Source organism: Phyllostomus discolor, chromosome 2 (assembly GCF_004126475.2).
Source record: "Phyllostomus discolor isolate MPI-MPIP mPhyDis1 chromosome 2, mPhyDis1.pri.v3, whole genome shotgun sequence".
In the NCBI taxonomy this organism is placed as follows: domain Eukaryota; kingdom Metazoa; phylum Chordata; class Mammalia; order Chiroptera; family Phyllostomidae; genus Phyllostomus; species Phyllostomus discolor.
Window position 1 is genome coordinate 46316911 of NC_040904.2, and position 24110 is coordinate 46341020.

The 24110-nt window shown below is 44.5% G+C and overlaps 1 protein-coding gene and 1 long non-coding RNA gene across 2 annotated transcripts in view; one reads left to right on the plus strand and one right to left on the minus strand.

Moving 5' to 3' along the window:
* LOC118498830 overlaps window positions 1-12605 on the minus strand; it is a 20106-nt gene extending 7501 nt beyond the window's left edge. The window contains exons 1-2 of the long non-coding RNA XR_004901307.1: window positions 12593-12605; window positions 3466-3468 (exon numbers count right to left, since the gene is read on the minus strand). This is a non-coding gene — a long non-coding RNA (uncharacterized LOC118498830). The remainder of the gene's footprint in view (window positions 1-3465; window positions 3469-12592) is intronic.
* A 231-nt stretch (window positions 12606-12836) lies between these two features.
* Window positions 12837-20468, plus strand: AHSG (alpha 2-HS glycoprotein). The gene is made up of 7 exons (XM_028504889.2): window positions 12837-13148; window positions 15379-15489; window positions 15862-15946; window positions 16307-16470; window positions 17666-17767; window positions 19037-19120; window positions 19756-20468. The coding sequence occupies exons 1-7, from the start codon at window positions 12936-12938 to the stop codon at window positions 20080-20082; spliced, it is 1086 nt and encodes a 361-aa protein (XP_028360690.1). The 5' UTR covers window positions 12837-12935; the 3' UTR covers window positions 20083-20468.
* The last annotated feature ends 3642 nt before the right edge of the window (window positions 20469-24110 follow it).

The following is a 24110-nucleotide window of genomic DNA, read 5'->3' on the forward strand; positions in this document are numbered from 1 at the left end:
TCACTTTGTGAGTCCTGAACCAGCCATCTTCTTAAGAAACATATTAAAGGGTGTTCATTTTCGATAATAAAAAGTATTAGTTCTTTCTGTAAGCAGTGATGTTATTCTGTTTCAGAATCCCAGCCACCATGACTACTGGCAGCAGGCAATGTCCAGCTGGCTCGTGTCCAAATCCCCATCACAGCTGAGCTTCTAGGCCTGGACTGCAAACACATCCAGAGGGAAAGCTGAGCACCTGCAAGGAACGTTTTTTTCAATGTTTCTTTATTTCCACGAGAGGGCGCTATGGTGAAGGGGATGAGGCTGATGTACATCCTGTGGACTATATAAGAAATCACAAATGCAGCTTCTGCTGTCAAGTTTCCAGTTATGTGCTAGAGTCATTTTAGCTCCCCCTTACTGATTGGCCACACGTGCCCGCCCCTCCCTGTGTGACTCAGACAGGGTCTCTGAACACTGTCAGAAAAGCCCACTGTCTGCTGTAGGAAGCAAGTGGGCAAAATTACATCAGGCGGAGAGAGAGAGAGAAAACTCAATTGTGGAAAACATTACAAAATGCATTTTGGTATAAAGACAATTAGCAGCAATTGCAGACTTTTTCAAATGGGAACAGAAGAGGAAAATAATGTACTCTATTGAGTCACTGCACCTTTATTAAGGAGGTGGCCCGGAGCTCAGCGCCTGCATAGAGGAGCCCAGGCAGTGCAGGTGAGGGTGCAGGCTTATTCCCCTGCACCCTCCCCACTGACCCCAACACTCAGACTCCTTCCCATCACAGAGCTCCGGGGAACTTTCCAGTCTATTGTGGGATGGGGCAGGGGATCACCGCTGGTTCAGTGTTCACTGAAGGCGGTTCTGGTCCCTGGGAAAACCATTTCTGACTTCATGCCAGGTCCAGAGTTGAGCCCTTTCCTCCACCCCTGGAGCTTGGCCGCCATCATCTTCTTCCTTCGCCTCCACACACCTTCTCTGAAATGTCAGTGTGTGCCTGTCTCACGTACGGCACAGAGCTAGACCCTGTCACCGCTGAAGCAGAAGAGCTGCAGCACAGCAGCCCCTGTGTCATCAGGGCCATGGGGTAATTTGTGGCTGCTGCAAACTCACTCTGAAAGATGATTTCTTTCTGGTTTATGAATTTCTCTCAGAAATTTAAATCAGATATTTGAATATTTAGCAAATCGTTGTTACTGAGGAAAAAATCAGGCAATTGAGATAGTGGCAACCTCCGCCCCCCAACAAAAACAACAACCAAGTCCTGACAGCTACTATGATTGTGGCCCTATTTCCACAATAGTGGGTTCCTGGCACCCACCTTCTGTATCCCCAGTAAGTGAAAGGTGTGTGTGTGTGTGTGTGTGTGTGTGTGAGGGAGAGAGAGAGACAGAGACAGAGACAGAGAGAGAGACAGACAGACAGAGACAGAGACATGGACCCCTCCCCGGAGGTTGTGGTTGTTCTTTCCACAGGGTGAAAACTGCAGGAAAACTGGCCTCACAGTTGAGTGACACCCTCACAGAGTGGCAGAACGGAGGCAGAGCTGAGGCTTCTAGGTGGGTTAGATTTCTACTCAGCACTGAGGCTCAGGCTAACCAGACTGGGGTGGGAACAGAGCAGTTGACAAGTCATGAGTGGCACTCACAGAGCATCTCATGTTAGCCTGAGGAAATGTCAATCATTCATACCAGAGAAAGGGCAGTGGGATGGGAATTAGGGCCTAAGCCCCTCTGGCATCCACTTCAGGTCACCAGGTACCCCCTCCTGCCCCTTGCCTCAGGTTGTCTGGTCATTACCTTTTCCCTAGACTTAACCTTGAGCTCATGGACAGAGAACTTAGGAATAACAAACTGACTTTGAACTTAGATTTCATCACATCAGAAAGTAAATTAACCTTGAACTGTTAGTTTTGGATTTTTTACAAAAAGATAATGCTGCCACTCCCTCTCGCTACACTATCCTGATTACATGTGGTCTCTCAATGGTTTAAACTTTCCCTATTTTGGTAATCATTCCCTATTCCTCCTTAAATGAGAGCTCCCATATTTCTTTTGGTTAAATGTCAAATTCTTTGTTCACTTCTTAAAAGCGTACAGTGTGTAGCTGTTTACATCAAGTTGACACACAGGGTCTGGCAGAAGTAAGGCCTGCGTGAGCATGGCGTAGTAATTTATAGTTTTAATTTGAACATTTCACATTAAATGTTCATATGGTGTGTGTGAACATACAGTATGCTTGAGTGTGATTGTTATGTTGCAGAATTATGATTTAGTAATAAAAAATTTTGTAATGAAACAGGGGTGTTATTTGTGCCAGACTCTGTATTTTCTAACAGCAGTCAAATGACATAGGGACCGTGAGAGCCCCACTCTCTTCTGTGTGGCACCACTGGCTTCCCTGGGAACCGCTGCCTGTGCCCAGGTACTGCTGGCCCTTGGCCTGGCGACGCCCTACCTGCCGGGCACTGCCCTCTCTTGCCCAGCTGAGGCTATGGCATACCCAGGCCCACAGTGAGTTCTGTACAGACCGTGGGAGAAGGTCTCTTTGCTCTTTGGTGTCAGAGGCTGTCAATGGGCATCAAAACTGAAATGCTTGCACTTCCTGAGGTCCTTCTTGACAGTACCCTCTTAAGCTCTTACATATACTAGAACTCAGATAATAGACTCAAAGCGGAGCCAGGCCAGGAGACAAATTTGAGGGACAGACACTATTTTGTTGATCCTTAGACCATGGAGAAGGCCTCAGTACCAGGCAGGCTTGTCGGTCCCAGCTCTATTCCAATAAAGTGGGCTCTTCCCCAGGAGCCTCCCCACCCCTCCTGCAGATGGTATCCTGGGGACCTGTCCCACCAATCTGCAGACATGCAGAAACACAGCCTAAGAGGCAGCTGAGGCTCTAAGACTACCCAGGACCTGCTAACTATCTATGTAACTGTCCCATTTTGGGTCATTTACATTGGAAAAAAAGTCAAAGAATGCTAGTCACGTGGTAAACTGCAATATCTATGCAAATCAAGGGGGAATACAACAAAATATATACTGGTGTGTCATTCATGATCCATGTTGTTAATGGAAATAAATCTTAAACAAATTTTAGGATAATAAGGTTGGGAATAGAGATCATGGGATGAATAAAGAAAAATGGCCTTTCCCTTTTATTGTCTCTTATCTGTGTCAGCAGGGTATGACTGCACGTAATTTTGTAAGTGCCAAAGCTTGTGCTGTTTTCCGGATCACTCCAGGCTTCTGCTGTGGGAAACCCATCACGGTGGAGCGCAGTGGGGGCCTTGGCAGTGTGGGGTAGTAGAAGGAGTACAGGATATGGACCCTGATTGGCATTCTGCCTCCACCACTTGTCTGCTGTGCAAATCCCTACCCAGGATTCGTGTTGTAAAAGATCGAGAGAGAAAATTAAACCATGAGGGTTCCTGATGAAATGCTTTCTTGGTCTGTATTTCATCTATTATTTGACCTACTTAAGTATTTTCATTTTTATTTAAATAATTATACTTTACTTTTAAAATGTTATTTTAAATTTATTGATTTGTTTTAGAAAGAGAGAGAAACATCGATTTGTTGTTCCACTTATTTATGTATTCATTGGTTGATTTTTGCATGTGCCCCGATCAGGGATTAAACCCACAAACTTGGCATATCCAGACGATACTCTAATCAACTGAGCTACCTGGCCAAGGCAAAATAACCACACTTTTCAATTAAAATTTTCTATTTGATTCTTTATTAAATCTGCCTCTCCCTGCCCTCTGTCATGCTTTGTAGTAACTATGAATAACATGGCTAAATTTAATTTATTAATTATTGGACAGGCACCTGGAAGAATCACACTTGGAGAAAACGATGGTGAGAGGCCTTGAGAAGACTGTCTGTAGCAGGGTCAGCTGAGCCTGGCACTGCCCTGAAAGAGCCTATGTGAGTCTCTCAGGAATAGGACTCCATACTTCCAAGGATTTCTTCCCATTCCCTGAACACTGCCCATACTTCTCCACCGTTTACTTTGCCAACATATTCATTCCAACCAGACAGCCATACTGTTTTTACCTGAGTCTTGCCATTCTTCAGGGCCAAATTAAAAATGTGTCCTCATCCATGAAGCCTTCTTTCCTCTCCCCTGCCCACCCTCAGCTGGGAATGATTCTCCCCTTCTCCCGTGAAGGCCTATTGCCCATGGCTCCTCTTACATACCACTGATGATGAACGGGACCGCTACCTGATTTCATGGCTTAAAGCAAAATGGAAATGCAGAGCTCCTTATTCAAAAGTTGTTAGGAATTTCAAGACAGCTACAGTAGAGCATTATACTAAGCATGTGGCCCTTGTAAGTGTCCCAGCACCACCGCACAGGACACATGCCCACTCAGCTGGCCAGATTATTACACCAGGGTACTCCAGGGGGAACTGAGAGGCCCCTGAGCAAATGCAGTCATTTAAATGCCCATTCTAATCCCTTTCCAGTACACCTCCTGAACTACCTGTTTTCCCGAGCCCATCTAGCACTCCAGTGCTCCAGCCCTTGGCCCCCGCCCCGTCTGGCCCCTCTCTGTCTTACTTACCCTTAGCTTCCTGCTGTATCCATTCTCCCACTGCCTCAGTCTCCATTAGAATATGAGTCCTGGAGGGTTCAGTTTTTAGAAAGATTTGGCTGCCTATTGCACAATCCCAGAGCAGAAAGAAAGTTGCCCACATTCCCTGTCCTGGCCCTATGCTCAGCACCCTCTCAATTTCAACTCGTCAAACAAGTTGTCCTAATAAGAACACCAGAAGCAAAGACTTCCCATGCCCCTAAGTGTTTTCTAGTGATCAGACCACTTGTAGTGAAGAAATGCTACCAGCTGAGAGCCTTGCTGAATTCAAGATGAGTAAAGACCTGGTCCCCTATTATAGGTCTTCTACTAGCCCATATATGTTCCATCTCAACATTCAGGAAGTCTAATCAAGGTCATCTATGGAGGAGAATGGCTTCTCTGTTGATTGGTTCCATTGTTAATACTTTTAAGAGTTCAGATGAATCTCCGGAAACCAGGAGAAATCCTCCTGTTCTACAAGTAGAAAATCGCCTACCTCCTTTCCTAGTTGAATTGTCCTTCACTTGTGCACACCTGTTCACACACAAGTGCACACCAACTTGGATAGCTATGCAATTCATTTGATTCCCAATCACAAGATAATTCATCCTATTTTTTAACCACTGGTGCCACTCTGGGCTATGTGAATAAGATGATGAGCTGGTCTCAAAACTAAATCACCTGAGAAGTAACAGAGATGATGGAGGTTAGCAGGATATAATGTGAATGTCTCTAAATACCAAAAGCCCAACACATAGAGCAGGAAGTTCATTGAATCTGTGTAGTACCTAAAGGAGACTCAGGATACATTGGTAAGGTAACAAGGTAGGATCATGTTGACTCATCATGGAGGAACCTAGTAACTTCCTAGTTACTAGAGTGATTCAACAATAGAATGGGCTGCCAGGGTGGTGAAGAGATTCCCATATTTGAATGTCCTCAAGGAGACACCAGATGCTGGAGGGAGGCTCTGAGCTGAGTGGAAGACAGGCATAGAGCCCCTCAGTGATCATGCATGGGTCTCAGTCTGTGCCAGTCCGGAAGCAGGTGTTGGGGGTTCAAGATTGAAAATGACATAAACACTGCTGTCCTCTGAGAACTCTTCAACTCAGAGATTCTGTTCCTCCAGATTTAATGTAGGCTGAATGCAGGAACCACAGCTTATACTTCTCTTGTGTGCTCATAAAAACTAAACAAAGTGCTATGGAGCCAGATCCAACAGTGAGCAACTGGAAGGCAAGAATTATACCCTCCATCTGTAATACTTAGTGCCTAGAAAAATGTAAGAAATTAGTTTTGAGGTTAATGAATGTGTGTCCAGAGAATACTTGATACAAGTCAGTAAGTGGATCCACCGAATCCACAATATGGACTCACTGTTGAAAGGACCCATTGCATCTCCAGTGATGTACATGATGGATAAACAAATGCCCAAATTTACTAAGGTGCAATGGATTATTTAACTCCAGTGGCCTCATTATAACCATACAACTCTTGGATGGTAAAGACACAGCTCTTCTGAACACCTCTGTGTCCAAGGGCCCCAGAGAGCGGACCATGGGGCTCGTTAGAAGGCAATTTCACCTCTTATCTTCCTTCTTGTCTGAAGAGTGCCACTACCCTGGTTTTGAAGACATCAAAAGTTAATGACAGAAACCAGCAGGAGAGATGGATGTGATTCTCTGCATTGACTAGCATTTCTCTGGAAAACATTAACCAGAAATAACGTAATCATTTACTTTTTATTTATTTTCTAAACCTGAAGTACAAATCATTTCAACACCAGCCGAGCCCTCACTAAAGTCAACAGGTAAAAGTCTCTTCTGCAATATTGATCTCCACCTATTTTCTACTGATTAAAATTATGTGGATAAACAACTTTTAAAAATTCTTTCACTTGTTAACCAAACTCAGTCCATTAAAAATTTTTTTTTAACTTTTCTTCAAATACAGTATAGAGCCATTTTTCCTATTGTTAAGAATAGTGATTTACTCACTTTTAGGCAGTGTCCAGCAGCTAGACTCCTCAACTTCCTTTGGGTCCTATATTCTTTTAATTTGGAGTTAACAGAGAAAAAGTGATAGGGCTAAATCCAGGTTCCACCACTGTGTGCTGTGGTCAAGCCCCAAACCTCTCTGAGCTTCTGCTTCTTCTATAAAAAACAGACGATGAGAACAATACAGCTCCTGTGGAGTTATGGGGTCAAAGTGCAATGACAGAAGAAGGAATGGGACATTAGCTATGATGATGCTGTTTTCCTGAGGAGGAGCCATTCCGGCCTCAGAAAGCCCAAATCTCCCCATGCTTCCTTTAACCCTAAAATGATTCTCTCTTTTGGGAGACAGACGTTGAAGTGGGTGTCAAAGCCACGCTAAACAGTATACAGTTGGAAGCCTTCCAAACAAAAGAAAATGGAAAGTTCTCCATAGTTTCTTATGTGATGATGAAAAGCCTACTGCAAGGAGCACTGTGTTCTTGAGGCCAATTTCACTTCTAGAATCACCAGCCCAAATGGTAAAAGAACTTTCCTTGAAAGAGTAGGAAGATTTGAAGAAATACAAACTTCTTTTATTCTAGATTTAGATTATGCCTCGTCCCCAGGGCTGGGACTAGGGTGCGGCAAGGAAGAGACCAAAGATGCAATATTTAAGGAGGTGCAACCTTGTGAATGAGCGCCTCCTTAAATTTTGCACCTTCACCCTCTCCCTTGCCGCACCCTAGTCCAGACTCTACTTTTCCCCATTTATCCTCTCAAATGTGGTTCTTTTCAGCGTTTGGATTTTCAGAGCCAGGTCTGAATGGCTATGAGAGCAGGCTTGGGAGAGCCTGGAGAGCCCTTTCTCCACCCAAAGAAAGGAAGTAATCACCTGTGGTTACTGTGGTTTAATAATTTTTACCATGATATGCTCAGGCTCATGTCTCCCAACTTCGGTGCGTTGGCACTGAGTCCAAAGGGCTCTTCCAAATCACGTCCAGGGCTACTGGTGCTAAGACGCCTTCGCAAGAAATCTGACACATCCTTGCACAAGGGTAACTTGCATTCCATTAAGCGATGCTTTACACTGGAGAAATAAATTCCAGTCTGTCTCCACAGGACAAATATTATAATTGTGTATAACTTATAGTTCTTGGCTAATCAAGTATCGCTGGATCAAATAAGTTAAGATGAGCTCCTTCAGGCAAGATGGTGTCTTCTCATGGCTCTGCATTGAGGCCCCTAACATCACAGATAGTAAGTATTTAATAATGTCCATATGAATGAGGAAACACCACACTTATCAGAAATTAATCCTTGGCCACTCGGGGCCTAGGCCCTTTAAGTACCAGAAAGGGCAGAGCCAGGAGTCTGGCCCAATGATTTAAACACCAACCACTGCCACTTCCTCCCTGCGAAAACCAATCGTTCCTCTGGCTTTTGCTCACATGCCCTTGTCCGTGTCATGTTTTGTGAGAGGCTCTCACTTCGGCTCCTGCTGCCTGGCATGATAGTTCACCCTCTTCTAGTTCTGTCCGTCCCCTGAGAGATCTGTTGGTGCTTGGCACAGCCCCGACAGAAACAACCTCAGCAACTCTGACCCTGAGCTTTCCCGTGATTCTTCTTGTCTTGCCTCCTGATCGGCAGCCATATATCCTGAATGCTGCCTTGGAACAGCTTGAATGCATTGCTGCCCTAGTGGGGAGCTCTATGGACAAATCCAGAGACCTGGAGCCAACTACAGCTGCCATCTTGAGATCTCCACCATTAGCTGCAGGCATGGGGATTCCACCCAGCAATGCCTCTTAGTGCCCTGCTGGCATGTCCTGGAGGTGGTTGGTCCCCTTCTGCTCCTTAGGCTTTTGGACCTGGTCTCCTCTACCTGAGCTAACAAGCCCTTGATATCTTCCATACCCTATCAGATACAGTTAGTGTGAAGGGAAAGAGTATTGTTTTAATACAGTCATGTGGGCCTCATAGAAAATTGAACAGAAAAGTAATTAAAATAATGAGACAAATGACAAAAAAGAGAAGTAAATGCCTATCTCCTAGTGGCATGCAAAGAAGCTGGAGCCGGGGGGATGGGACTGACCCGAGAGCACTCACGAATATGTGCACTTGGCATGTGGCAGGCGAAAATCTTTCCAAGTTTGCAATTGGTGGCGTCAGGCACGGTGAAACACCTATAACCTCCCTTTGGCACTCTTTGCTACAGCTCCTTTGGAAGACATACCATAGTATCATTTATTTTCCTCTTCATTGTCAGTAAGCAAATGGTAACATTTCTTTGTGAGTAAGCTGAAACAACTTAAATGAGGGACCATTTTGTTCAGCTTGATATCAAAGTTATTTTAGTTTATAAGAATTAGACATATGGAATATTTGAGAAAAAAACAAAGATACTAATAAATTACATTTTAGAAGAGTTCTGATGCTTTCCCCATATCCAGGTCCCTGCAGAAGTCAGCATGGAAGCAGCAACGAAGGAAAGTAGGAAACAGCCGACCGGACCCAGCACGCCAGTTCGACAGGGTGAGGTGGGGGGGTATAAACTGGCACAGCTTTTCTGGTAGACAGTTTGGCCAGAGAAATTAAAAGTTTTAAAAATATCCAAATCAATAAAAAAGAAGAAAATTTTAGCCTTTGTTAACAGTATACATGGATCTGGAGAATATTATGCTAAATGAAATAAGCCAATTAGAGAAAGACAAATACCGTATGGTTTCACTCATATGTGGAATATAATGAACATGCTAAACTAACATGTGAAATAGAAACAGATTCATAGATAGAGAGCAGGCTGACAGCGCTGGGTGGGGGATGATGAAGGGATCGAGCAAAAAAGACAAAGAACTCATGGACACAGACAACAGTGTGGTGACTGAGGGGAAGGAGGCGGGGAGTGGAGGTGGAAGAGGGTATAAGGGTTATAAATGGTGATGGAAAAATACAATAAATAAACTTAAAAATAAAAATATACAAATCATTTGAATCAATAATTTCACTAATAAGAATCTATCCTGAAAATATAACTAGAACACCAAAGATTCCTAAATAAATTTCATTCAAACTTTTGTATATGATAGTCATCACTTAGAACAAACTAAATGTCCAACAATAAGAGGAAAGTTAAATAAGTGATACACACAATAGAATCATAGACAGTCATTATAAGCATGTTTTTCAAGTCTAATGACATGGGTGGAATATTCCAGTTATAATATGAAATGAAAAAAGGAGAATACAAGTTTTATATACAGTATGATTTAAATTACATTAAAATAATCCCTTGCAGAGGAAAAAAATATGAAATGGAAATGTACTATAATGTCTGTTTGTGGGTGATGAGATTGTGGATCAGTTTGTTTTTCTGTTTATAGGTGATAGGATAATAGGTCGGTTATTAATTGCTTTTTGTTTTCCTAGCATCAGCAAAACTGGACAATACCTAGTGCTTTAGAAATTGCCACCCAGGGAAGATCCAAGAATAAAGATACCAAGAGAAATGCTCCAAGTAACAGACAGACATGGTCAGAAATAATGATCAAACAGAACTTTTCTCCCTCCCCCGACCTTCAGGTTGAGGTGGCAATAGAACCACCTCAAAAAGAGGGTGGAAATCCCAGAGCAGAGGGAACCCAGAACTCACCATGGGGATGAGGGAGGAGAATGGATGCACCGGTAGCACAGGGAGACATCACATCACACAGAGAAGTCCCCCGAGCAGCAGGTGGCACCAGAGCAGTGGTAGGCCACAGCTGCAGGGTTGTCTAGGTGGATGGGCTTGAAGGCAGCTTCATGAAGTCCCCCACACTGTGGGTGGGCACAGCAGCTACATTTTCCCAGCTACAGTTTAAGGAGTAGGTAGCACCTAGATGAGAGAGGCCTGCAGTCTAGCAAGGGTCACTGCTGAGATTAGGGGACCCCTGATTGGGGATGCAGGAGGACTTTTTGTCTGGGGGTTAGATGGGGCAAGCAGGACCTGGCTCATGAGTGGACATGCCAGGTGGATGGGACTAAGGACAAATGAGACAGATGATGCCAGCACAGGACCTTGCAGCCTCACTAGGCAAAGGAGAACCCCTTTCTGCCCTTGACGGAAGTGGTATTTGTCTAAGTCGCCCCACTCCCCACTCAGGCTTGCTCTTAACCCGAGGAGAGAAGAAGCATGAGGGGCAAACAGTCCTTGGTGGGACTTGGTTTCAACCCAAGTGGCTGTGAAAACAGCTTACCTGGAAGCAGCTAAATTTTCACAAAAGAGTGCTCAGAGTCACAAATTCAAATGTGTTGTAGAAAATGAAGTTATGCTCTGGCTGGCGTAGCTCAGTGGATTGAGCGCGGGCTGCGAACCAAAGTGTCGCAGGTTCAATTCCCAGTCAGGCCACATGCCTGGGTTGCAGGCAACGGCCCCCAGCAACCGCACATTGATGTTTCTCTCTCTCTCTTTCTCTCTTTCTCCCTCACTTCCCTCTCTAAAAAATAAATAAATAAAACCTTAAAAAAAAAAAGAAAAAGAAAATGAAGTTATAGTTTATACAGTTGAGCTTATAACACATGAAATATTCACTCCCTGAACATAGTTTTTGTGATTTTCACATTTAATTACTAATGGTCACATTTTATATTAAAAAATTAATTTTAAAAAAGCAAAAACAAATAAAAACAAAACAATACAAAAAAAAACCCAAAAGAAAGAAAAGCATAGCCTCCACAAAAAGTTGCCCATGAGTCAAGACCCTGAAGAAAATGGGGCATAAGGCTGATGGAAAGTCACCCCTGGTTCTGAGGGTCACCTTCCTAGGGGCCCAGAGCTTGTTCTGTGTCTCTAATAGCCAGGACCCCCTGTCAGAGAGAACCTGGAACCCTGACCACAGTTTCTGTCATTAGGATTCTGTGTTAGTGTAGGAGCAGCTGGGGGTAAATGTGGAACTTGCCCTTCTAGCTACTTCCTGTGCCCCATCACACTCCCCCATCTCCCTCCCTCCCCCAGTAAATCAACATTAGTAAGCTCCCCTCTAGAAGGCCCCCTCTTTTTTAAAACCCAGTTTCATTCTCTGAAGCAATAGCAAACAACAGAACAAATCCACCCCCACACAACGATGGCCTCTAAATGTTTGAAGAACATGTTGGTCTTCATGTAGGGCTTCCTTGCTCCAGGTTAAACCAAGCCAGGTCCTCATACAATATTTTCCAAGCCTCTTCTATCCTGGCTGCCCTCCTTAGAAGTTACACCTGGGATTGTCGAGGGCCACTTTAAAGGCAGTGCCTGGAACTAACACTGTGGCCCTGTGCTCTGGCCAGAAAGCCTTTAACTGTGCTAAGTCTTCAGAGAACATTTAGGAGGCATTTGTGTTCTCTGCTGCCCCTGTGGTATCTCGGCTGCAGTGGGGGGCTCAAACTCAGAGCTTTGCCAAGTGAATGGCTGTTAGCCCAGCCACCCTGCCTACCCCCCACCCGCTCTGTTGCTCTTGCATACTTGCTGGGGGCTTGAGCTGCAGGTAGCACAGGGCCATTGGTGCCAATCACACCCGCCACCCAGGAGACCCAGGCAGTGCTGTCTGTGCTGTCACTGACAGGGCCCTGGCAGTGAGGTCTGGAGTCAAGTGCGTGAGGGAATACAGAGTGCTGTATTGCTCTGCTAGCCATGGCCCTTCTAGCTACTGCTGCTACTGGCAGCAGCCAACTGCTACTGGCTCTGCTGAGGGAATCCCCTGGTCTCACCTCTATTCCCTGCTTTAGGCAGAAACATCTCTCTTCTTTCTTTCTTTCCTCCAAGAATCTTACCTAAGATCTAAGCATCTCCCATAGCCCTCCCTTCTCACTCTAGGTCATCTGTACCTTTGCTACATCTGTGGGCCTTGTCCTCCCTCTAGGATCCCTTTTGGAGGAGATAACCCTCCCTGACATTACATGATTTTATCAATTTTCCACACATCCCCCTTTTTACCCTCAGACTCCACGGTGTGCTCAGATCACAACAGAAGGCTCTCACTCTGCTGCCAAACTGCAGCACTCAACAGTCCACCTCACCTCCATGCACTCCTCATCATCCCCTCAGCCTCCTCTCACTGCTGCTGGGACCATGTTCCCAGCCAACTTTAGAGCATCTCCCCCACCTCATTCTCAGAAGCATTGATTTGGCAGCTTTCTTGGGGGCCAGCAATGTCCTAACCTGTTTGCTTTTCCAGGGCTCATGTTTGCAGGAGTTCTCTTGGAACCACAACAAAAATCATCCCACACCCTTATGCAATTCCTCTGGGAGGCTTCAGCAGATAAATAAAGCCTTTGGCCTCTCCATTGGTCTACCTTTCCCAGCAGAGCACCTGAGTTACTCCTGAAGCCTCCAGCACCTGCCCACCTTCCAGGGCCTCTCTGGAGCAGCCATGAAGTTCCTCATTCTGGTCCTCTGCCTTGCTCAGCTCTGGGGCTGCCACGCTGCCCCACCTGGCCTAGGTTTGGCCTATAGAGAACTGAATTGTGATGACCCAGAAACAGAGCAAGCAGCTTTGGTGGCCGTGGACTACATAAATAACCACAGTAGTCGAGGCTACAAGCACACCTTGAACCAGATTGACAAAGTTAAAGTGTGGCCTCGGGTAAGTGAACCTGCTGCATATGAGCTGAAAGAACCTGTTTGTGGAGCTTAACTGGGTGTCTCAAAAGACCACATCTGCCAGCACAAATGAAACTGCAGAGGGATAAACTCTGATTTCTTCCCAGGAGGGAGGGAGGGAGGGAGCAAGTGGAGGGCAAAAGAGGACACCCCCCCCATCTGTATTCAGGAGGCACAAGGAAAGTGCTGGGGGGTGGGGAAGATTTGCTGGAGAAGAAAAGGATATTTTGAAGATCAAAGGGAGAAGGTGTGGCTTGCTAGAAAAACCTGGGTGCAAGAGACTGGATTCTAGTTGCCTAATTATCACTGATTGGAAGTCACTTATCTTTGCTTCTGTTTCTCTGGATGAAGACTGAAAATGAATGAAAATAGCATTTGACAATTTACCTACCACATGCCAGGCCCTTTCACATGTATTATCTCCTTAACTCCTCCCATCCCCCAGGCCTGTGTGAAAGGTATTGTCTTTATCTTACAGAAGAGGAAACCAAGGATCTGACAAATTGCAGTTTGTTTGTTTTTTTTCCCCCAAGTTCATATAATTAGTAAGCACTGGTCTGGGATTTGATTCCAAACCTCTGTTCCTCCCTCTATACAAGCTGCCTCTCAGATCCTACAGCCCAGAGAGAAATCTTGGCATCAGTAAGGTTTACTTCCTCACAATGCTGAACAAGACACCAATGCAGTCAGTGACAATAAAGATCAAGGTAAAAAAATATGCCTAGGAGATCAGTTGAGACGTTTGGAGAGGTGGGGAAAAGGCACTGATCTACTGACTATTTTGAAATTAGATTGTACATCTGATGAGGAATAATTCAGCAAATGTTGATGAAATCCTTCTGTGGGCAAGAACCAGTGTCAGATGCTGTATTAGGTTGAGCCATATGAAACTGCCATTTTTCTACATTAAAAGCAGTCAAATAGTGGCATTTTAATGACTCAACCCAATACAAAAGTGAGAAATGACATAGTGCCCACAAGTGGCTTACAGTCTAGAAAGGCAAATAAGATAAACATCATCAGGATGTCCAGACTGACTAACATCTGATCTCATAATGGGATAAAATATCTAAAATCAGGATAGTCCGGATGGATTTGAGGAGCTCTGCAACTAGTCTGAAGTCCAGAGAAAACATGGATTCAGGGGGAATAACACACAATGTGCACGTGTGAGGAAAAGGTGATGAACAGATGTTGTGGTTTTCACTAACGGCAGAGCTTGAGAATTACTTTCCTGGAGAAACCCAGGGGTGTGCAGCTCCTATTCCCTGCAGCTCTGAGTGTTTTCAGGAAGTTAACTTGGGCACATCTGCACATCATACAACACAGCTTTCTCTAGGAGAGGAGATTCCGAGGCTTCGGGTGCTAGTGAATAAGGCAGAACAGATATGATAGGGAAGAAGAACTAGGTTGAAATTAAAAAAAGGCATACTTATACCTTCTTGATTTTCCAGGCTTTGAAGAAAGGATACAGAAATGGGTGATCTGGCAAGAACAATTCCAAAGAGTTTTACAACCTCTCCTATCACTGCCTCCCCCAGAACTCCTAGCCTGTCTATGCTAGGGACTTAGAACACAGCTTTCTGTGTCAGAGAGGTGCGCTTCTTCCCCCTTACCAGCAGCAGAGGGCAGTAGAGAGCAGCGACTCTGCATCATGCATTTACAAACCAACAAACCTAAGGACTTTTCCTTTAGGAAGGAAAAGGAAATGGGGAAGGAAGGAATGTAGACGATGAGAGGGAAGAAAAAAAGAAGCTGATGGAGGGATGGAGAAGATAAAATAGATATTAGGAGTAGAATAGTAAGGTATTATTCTACAGTATCTTACTTCACTGCTTAACTGAGAAAAATCCAAAGCTAACTTTTTCAAAGCTGCTTGAAGGGCAAAATTTTCAAAATTAAATCAATGTCAGCACTCACTTTTAGCCTCCAAATAGAGCTCGGAGTGATGACTGTGGTTCCATCAACCCATCCATGCCCATGCTTCCTTCTTCGAGCACCTGCCCAGCCAGCAGGGGAGGACCAGGAGGCCCTGTTGGGGTCCAGTCCACAGGGCAGGTCAGAGCTGGATGGAGTTGCAGACTCACAGTAGGAATGGCTTCCTTCACCTCTCCAACAGGGGGTGGGGTTAAGCCCGACAAGGGCTTGCACTTTGACCTGACCATCAGGAACAGGACAATAGCTGCTTACCTCTTCATTCTATGTCTCCACAGCGGCCAATGGGAGAAGTGTTTGAGCTTGAAATAGACACACTGGAAACCACCTGCCATGTACTGGACCCCACCCCTGTGGTCAATTGCCCTGTGAGGCAGCTGAAAGAGCATGTGAGTGGCATTCTGAGGGTGATTGCAGGGAGGTGGGAAGGATGGGGGTGCTGACCCAGCCATTTCCATCATGGTTCTGCAGAGAGCATGCCCATTTATCCAGCTGCCAAGCTGGCCCTCATGGCCAGCCAGTGTGCATTTTCTAAAATTGCCATTTGAAGCCTCCTCCCCTAAGGCTGATCTTTTGCAACAGTTCAACTTGCTTATTGTAGCCCTCCCACAACCAGATTGGAATGGGCCATATCATCCAGTGAAGGTGATTTTGTGAGGCTCACCTTTGACAACCATGCCTGAGGGACCCACCCCTCCCGGGGGTGAGAAGCGAAGGGTCAGCCCTCCTCCAGGGCCCTCACTGTGGGTGTATTTCTCCAGGCTGTGGAAGGAGATTGTGATTTCCGTGTGCTGAAACAGGACGGCCAGTTTCTCGTGTTGTTTGCAAAATGTCATTCCAGTCCAGGTAGAGATGATTCTTCTTATTTTGTTTGACCTTGTAGAGAGAGTGAGGAAGGAACCTGCATTGTTATCTACATGGGCAGTTCTAGACCCTTTGATGGTGAGGAAAAGAAGAAACCATATTTCCTGGGTTTTGGGATTTTAAAACTGTTTTAGGAAGCTGTTCTCATTGGATGTCAAAATTGCCCTTGTAGAGAGAGAGGGACTCCTGCAGGAATGTCAGCATGACACCCGAAGGTTTAGTAAGAAGCAGAGAAAATGCCTGAAGCCATTTGGATCATGTCTTAGCCCTTTCTAGATAAGCAGAGCTAGGGTGGACACTGCGGAGAATTACAGCCTATCCATTTCTTCTCTCTGTGCGAAGACTCCGCAGAGGACGTGCTAAAAGTGTGCCCAGGCTGCGCCCTGCTGGCTCCGCTTAACGACACCAGGGTGGTGCGCGCTGTAGAGGCTGCGCTGACAGTGGTCAACGCGGGTAGTAATGGCTCCTACTTTCAGCTCCTGGAAGTTACCCGGGCTCAACTTGTGGTAAGACTGAGACCTTTTGACAAATTGGGCAGTTTGGTGGCCCCTGGGGAAGGCACATGATGAAGGAGCAGTGAGGGACAGAGCAGGTGCAGGGGTAGCGATGGGAAGGCAAGGAGGGTGATGGGAAAAAAAGGGAAAAGAGTAGTGGAGGATGTGAGGACCCTGAGTGTCACGTGGACCGAAAGAACCCTCAGTGCCTCCTCCATGCTGAGCCACTCTAACATAAACAGCCAGTCACTGCCTGTCCCCAATTCCTCAGTTCTAGTTAACGCCAGGGCTCACTGTTCAGTGGGTAGGAATTCCCGCATTACCCAGAAGGACTCACTGGAAATTCCTGGGTCTCCACATCCTTATCAGCCATCACCACTGACCATCGATAGCACTCGCATAATTGATACTTATAAAGGTGGGAGCCTACTCACACAGATAGGCATATAATGGCAGGATATCAAAATGCCTTTTGAATCACTGAAAAAAATCTAATTGTGCTATGGATAGTTAAGCATATTTGAGTGCAAAAAAATTCTAATATTTAGGAAAAATGGTATTCTGGATACCAGCCATGGCATACTTGGAAATGCAACTGTATAGGTGGTAATTCTATTAGCTAGAATGTGTGCTTCTCAGAGCACGCCCACCCCCACACTGTACCAAATAACAGAAATTTGGTTATTTTAAGTGTCCATATACTTCTTAAGAACTAAAAAAAAGAAAAGCATAAATATCTTCTATATTCTCATTTCTATTTTTCATTTGATCCTGCTTGATACAGTTGGTGGGAGAGGTATTAATTAATCTTCTTTCCTGTCCCTTGGAGTAAACTTGGGTCTCAAAGTGCAGCCCCAAGAGAAAAGGCTGGGTATGGGAAGCTGGGTTCTCACTTGGATCAGCATAAGGTTGGTTTCTGGGCTCCTGCTTCCTATTTGAAAACTCACTCTGCTCTGAATGATGGGCAGTGGTTACCTGCACCTCCTTTAGGGGAGACCTACCCTTAACCTCTATGTACAAGCACTTCAGAACATGAGGCCACAGCAACCACTCCATGCAACCCATCCAGGCCATGTTTTCTAGCCACTCACTGTGGTGCTTCTTGCAGTGTGCAATGCCATGGCCCTGGCTACTTTTCTCCAGCCTCTTCTCTGCCTTTTTCATGCTGTCATGTTGCCTCATGAACATTTTCATTTATTTTCATCAGCCTCTTCCACCTTCAACCTACGTGGAGTTTGCAGTGGCTGCCACTGACTGTATTGCTAAAGAGGTCACAGACCCAGCCAAATGTAACTTGCTGGCAGAAAAGGTGAGTGGACCAGGCTCTGAGATGGCAAAGCTGGTCATAGAACAGAGCATCCTTAGAGCAAGCTAGTATCGTCTGACTGTGGAAAGGAGATCACTGTGCAAAATACCCACTCCCTGTGGGGCTGCGTCACACCAGGCCCTCCTCTAGGATGTTACCTTTTCCCTTTAAGAGCTGTCCCCGAATCATCTCACCTGCTGGAGTCCCCTGGAGTTAGGAAAAACAGACTGTTTCTAACTAAGTCAAGTCATGCCCTGTTGCTAGGGCTGTGAAGTCCAGATTTGCTAGATATACCTCTGATATGAAATCTTTCAAGCCCTTGAGCCAATAATGTCCACTTCTAGAATTTAGCCCAAAGAGATCATCAGAGACATTTGACAGAAATATACCTATATACACATGAAACTAGTGCAAAATAATACTGAAGGTAATTGGCCCTGACTGGTATAGATCAGTTGATTGGGCATTGTCCCACAAAATTAAAGGTCACCGGTATGATTTCCAGTCAGGGCACATGCCTGGGTTGCAGGTTCAGTCTCCTGTTAGGGTGTGTAAGAGAGGCAACCAATCGATGTTTCTCTCACGCATCAATGTTTCTCTCTCCCTTCCCCTCTTTCTAAGAATAAATAAATAAAATCTAAAAAAGTATTGAAATAAATTGAAAAGTAAAATAAAAAATAAATAAAAAGAAAAAATAAAATAGTTTCATAATTTAAAAACACATCTATAAAGATGATTTACCACAGATACAAATGACCCCCAAAAGATCTGAATGTCTAACAAGGGAGAGTCATTGAATAAAATATGGCACATCAGTGAATAGAAAATTATACAGACACTAAAAATCATGTTTTCAAGGAATAATGAATGATGTGAAAAAATGCTCTCATATTATAGTAAGTGAAAAACACAGAATACAATATGGTATAGTCACAATGATTTCAATTTTTAAGTGATATTTAACAGTGTTTTAAAATAAGAAAGAAAGACACAGTTGTTAATGGAAGCTGTCCTGAGTTACCACCATTTGGGGGATTATGCATGATTTTTTCCACTCTCAAAGCATTTCTGTAACTTTCCACATTCTATAAAGAATTATATTTTCTATATCTTCTGTAAGCAGATACTATAAACTTTAGAAAAAAACATTTGAAAAAGAGAATTAAGAATTCAAGTTTTTTTTCCCCTTTGATGTGTTGGGGTATCAGTGAAACTGGGGGGAGAAATCCACTTATTGAACCAGTTCAACTAATTCTTGTCTTTCTGTGGCAGCAATATGGCTTCTGTAAGGCGACCTTCAATGAGAAGGCTGTTGGGGATGCTGCTGAAGTGACCTGTACAGTGTTCCAAACACAGGTAACGGCATCAGGGATACACTTGCCCTCATCTTCAGAAATCAAAGACCCCTTGACATGTATGTAGTGTGTTCATAATCACAGGGCATTTGCTGCCCTGCCCCTCTGAGCCCCACAGTGATAAATAGCACTGGGTTGTGTGGAACCATCAACAAATGGAAGGGTATTTCAGCCATTCCTTCCCTTCCTGTGAGCCAGTGCCCACAGGGCAGAACCATCATAGTAAGTAGTTGAAAAGGCCACCTTTTTATTTTCGGGGAGTGGGAATGGTTTTCTGTGCTGCAGAGACCAGATAGCCAGATCTGCCCAGCAGCTCCTAATGACTGCAGGTGTAGATGACAAAGTGGGTGACAAGGCTGGTGAAGGTTAGCCATCAGGTGGGGTGCTTTTGCTCGTGCGACATGTGTGAGTCCACAGTCCCCAAGACAATTGGTGAGAAGGGGCTACCATAAGCCCTCCCCTCAGCTCTGATGACAATCCTTTGCTCCTAGGTTGTCCTTTGTTCCACCCTGATTCCTTGCAAATAAAAATTATTATTGTGAGAGAATTGGGTGCGGCTCTACCCAGAAGCATGGGTGGCTTTGTCTGGGAGGAGAAAGATAGCTTGCTAACCTAAGGAAATGGTTCTCTCTCCAGCCTATGTTACTACAGCCTCAGCCAGATACCAATACACCCACCACTGGGGTGGCCACAGCTATGCCTATACCCCCTTCAGCTAACCTGCCGGCAGCTGCCATGGTGGTGGGACCCCTGGTGGTGGCAGCTCCCCCGCCATCCGCACCAGTGAACCGGGCACACTATGACCTTCGCAACACCTTTGGGGGTGTGGCCTCAGTGGAGTCAGCCTCAGGAGAAGCATTCCAAGTGGGGAAAGCACACACGGCAGTAGAGCCTGGCATGGCTGCTGCTACCCGGCCACTGGTCCGCCCTTGCCCCGGGAGAATCAGACACTTCAAGATCTAGATGAAGGTCAGCGATGAGAAGGATTGGCAAAAAGAACATAGCCACCATTTTGTCCAAGTCTAAGTAGGGGTAGGGACCTTATCTGCTATCAAAGCAAGTGGTACATGTGGTTTAGATTAATATCAAGCCTCGAATCCCAACTTCTCTTCATTCTACAGAAAACAGATGCAGAGGGGGTGGCAGTTATGTTTGATAAAAGGCATAAAGCCAGCCACTCAATTGTCATTGTTTTGATGCTAAACCACCACCACTGTTCTCTGCCTTCTTTGACCTCACAAAAACAATGAAAACTGTGATTTTGACAGGTGCTCTTGCCAAGTTTATATCTGCTTGTTAATAAAAGTATCTGAAGGACCTTCCTTAATAAAGAAGGTTCTAAGCTGAAATGTGGTCACATTCATTGCCTACTTCCTCCAACCTCATGTGTGTGGACTATCTTCCCAACAGCCATGCCACAAGTGTCCCTAAGCAAAGTCAAAGTGTAAATAGAGACAAAATAGAATGAAAAGCTGCAACATTACCATACACAGGAAAAAGTGAGACTAGAATTTGCTCAAAAACCATAGGATATGCCCATTTCCTCACGAGAAAATAATTCTTTTCATAAAGATCAAAATTAGTGCTAAAGGAAGACCAAGTGCCTGAACTTTGTACAGACAAACCAACCATTGTTTTCCCCAATACCTAGGTAAGGAGAGAATGGTAATTAACACAGGAACCTCACTTTAACTATATGTGTATTATGTATGTTTAAAATACTGTTGATCATACTGAATACCTTTCATGTCATGATACGGGATTGGTCTTTCTAGTCAATCAATTTTAAGGCTTCAAGTGAAAGCTCTGGTTTGAAGAGAGTGGGACTATCTGGACAGGTAAATCCAGTGGACATTTGTAGACACTATTCAAGTGCTCAGATAACATAAAGCAATAAACAGTTCCCACTATAGAGTTGTGCCTAGAGAATTTCAACTTTTGTCACCTAGCATTAGGTTGTTCTGAGCAACCCAAGTGATGGATCCTTTCATATGGAATTTTAAAGAGGTGGGACTAACAACCAGTTGAGTGGTTTCATTTGAACCAAGAAGACTGATCAAGCATTGACCCTCACCTTATCACTGTTGCCTAGAGGTTTTGCCCATAAGTCAGTCCCCAGAAGGAATGGCCAAGAAGGCGGGAAAACCATTAGGTATCTCAGAAGCCAAGGAAGATGAAGAAGGTATGGTCAGCTGGGCTAAAGGCTTCAGAAAAAACAATGAGAATGAAGACCCAGAAAAGGCCATGGTTAGCTGACCTACTTGGAGGTCATGATAACCATTGGCAAATGCAGTTTTACTAGACAGGTGGGTGTAAAAGCCTGGTTGCAGAGGGTTGATTGGTGGTATGTCTATGATAAGGAAATGAGAAGCATTTAAATCCTCTTGCAAGGAGTTTCATGGTGAAGGGTGAGAGAGATAACATGTAATTTAAAAGGATAACTGGGTGGAGAGAAGACTTCTTTTTCAAGAAGAATTTTGAACCTAATTAGGGAAAAAGACAAAAAGAGGTGGAAGGAAAAAGGAAGGAGATGATGGAGCAGGATGTCAGGAAAGATACTTAGTGGAGATGTTTAGTGGAGAACTGGAAGTGAGAAGATTTGAGCAACTCTGCCAAGAGCTCCAGTCCTCCCTTAAGGGAACTTGCAAGGAGATCCTGAAGAGTCACATTTCACCCAGTGGTAAAAGAGACTAACCTTCTGTCCACCCTTGTACACACAGGTGCGACTCTGAGGAAGCACATGGAGTATTAGTCCCAATGTTTTCCATGGAAAGTGAGTGATAGATACCCCACACAAAGTATCTTAAGTAAAAAGGGGAATGCTACTGCCTTGTGTACTGAGAATTCAAATGGATGAGTTCTCCCTAAGGCACAGCGAGATTCAGGGGTTCAAAAGATGTCTCTCTCCCTCCCCTCCCCTCCCCTCCCCTCCCCTCCCCTCCCCTCCCCTCCCCGCCTCCTCTGTCTCTCTCCGTCTCTTAGCAATGCCTGCTTTTAGTCTTAGCGCAGATGGCCAATGACAATCTCACACCTACATAGGCATTAGTGCCTACGCCTGAAGAAAGAGAAGAGGGTCAGTCAAGAAGAGTCAAGGAAGGAGCTATTCCAGGAGAATAGCAGGCATAAAGGCCTAGAGGCAGGAAATAGTTGATGTAGCCAAGGATGAGAAAGCATACTGGGCTGAAGCAAACAAGAGGAGAAGGCAGAGGGCTGTAAAAGAAGAGGCTGGAGAAATGGATGGGGGCCAGGTCGTGAGCAGCCTTGAGGTCCCCAGAAGGAGATGGGAAGTTATTCTCAGTGCAATGGGAAACCATGAAAGGTTTTAAGCAGGGTAGTGACATATTCAGATTTATGTTAAAAAATCACTCAGGCTCCAAGGTTCTCAACCTGAGGATGGGGTCAGGTGGGGTGAGGCAGAATTACCTCCCACTCAGAAAGACGTTTGGAAGTGGAAGCATTTATTTAGGATACTATTGGGCGGAGGCTGGCAATGCTAAACATTCTGAAATGAGCAGGACCGCCTGAGTAATGAGGTCCCAACAATGAACAGTGATTATTTGATGCTCCAAGTGCCAATACCATTCAGCTTGTTAGTTGCTATAGGGGAAAATGGATTGTAGCTGGGCAAGAGTAGCCATGGGATAGGAAGTGACTGGAGTTTTCTAGGGGAGAGTTAAATGTACCTTAGACAAAGGTGTTGGGCAGCAGATGTAGTAAAACAAGGATATAAATTTGCAGGTAGAACTCCTAGGACCTGCTAATGGATTTGATGTGGGAGTGAGAAAGAGAGAGGCGAAGGACAATTCCTGGATTTGTGGCTTGGCTAACTGGGTAGGCAGTGATGCCATTTACTGAGGCAGAGGGCAGTGGTTCATTTTGTCCTAGTTACCTCAACTTCTCTCATCTCTGTCTTGAAATCATGCAGTTTATTATTCTATGTCAGGCTAACCCATGCTTCTTAAGGAAGCAGTGAATCCAACAGGCCTGCATGACCTGGGTCAGGTTGCTTTACCTTTCATTTCTCACTGCCCTCCTTATACAATCAGGTGTATACAACGGCCTGTAATTAAACAGATTAAATGAGATGCTAGAAGTAGATGCTTGGAACCTTTTTGACACATTCTATGTCCTCAGTGATGGCCTTCGCTCTCTGCTTCTCTCTTGCTGTCCTCTGAATTTGTTGTCTTCAGAAGATCATGTTTTTGACCTTCCCTTAAATGTGTACTTGCTGCTTGGCAAGTCCATTCTTGCTCATGATTTAAACTCTTAGTCATACACAGATAACTTTCAACTATACAGCTCCAGCTTGGGCTTCTTCTTTTGAATTCCAACATTACACTTCCAAATGTCTCCAGGGTTTCCTCACTTGAATTTACCTAGATCTGTTTCTTATGTGATTTATTTATCTAAGAGATGCATGCCTGAAGACTCAGCATTATTCAAAGTGTGCATGTTCTAGAAAATGTCTTCCCAAGAATAAACATAGAGATGATGAGTTGTAGGTCTGTTAAATTTATTGTGCTTATTACACATTTTTGCATTAATGCTGCTCTGTTTTCTCAAAATTATTTTTAACATTTTGCAGATGCTCTCTTCTAAATGCTAAATCTAAATTAATAGCATTGCCTATGTCCTACTTACTTGACCTCTTAGTAGCTTTTTAATCACTTCTAACTCATATTCTAAAGTTATTGAATTTCAGGTATATTTTTCAATACATGTACCAATTAACAATATTTGATGAATGCTAAGATAATACAAACATTATTTTTCCAATTAATGATTTTCATGAAAGATTGCTAGTGTTGACGCACTCTTATCTCTGCACTGACTTTTTAGGATCTTTTACCACCATCCCTGAAATTTTTATTCTCCTCTGCCATTGGGATGCCCATTCCCATTCTTGTCATTATGAATCTGACACCCCCAGGGACTCCCCCACATTCACCAGTGGCTTTAGTGTCTGTTTTCCAGCTATAGCCCACCTCAAC

Coding starts and splice junctions, on each gene's coding strand:
- AHSG (XM_028504889.2), top strand. CDS start 12,936: ATGAAGTTCCTCATTCTGGTCCTCTGCCTTGCTCAGCTCTGGGGCTGC. Junction 16,471..17,665: donor TTACCCGGGCTCAACTTGTG/GTAAGACTGAGA, acceptor TATTTTCATCAG/CCTCTTCCACCTTCAACCTA. Junction 17,768..19,036: donor GTAACTTGCTGGCAGAAAAG/GTGAGTGGACCA, acceptor TTTCTGTGGCAG/CAATATGGCTTCTGTAAGGC.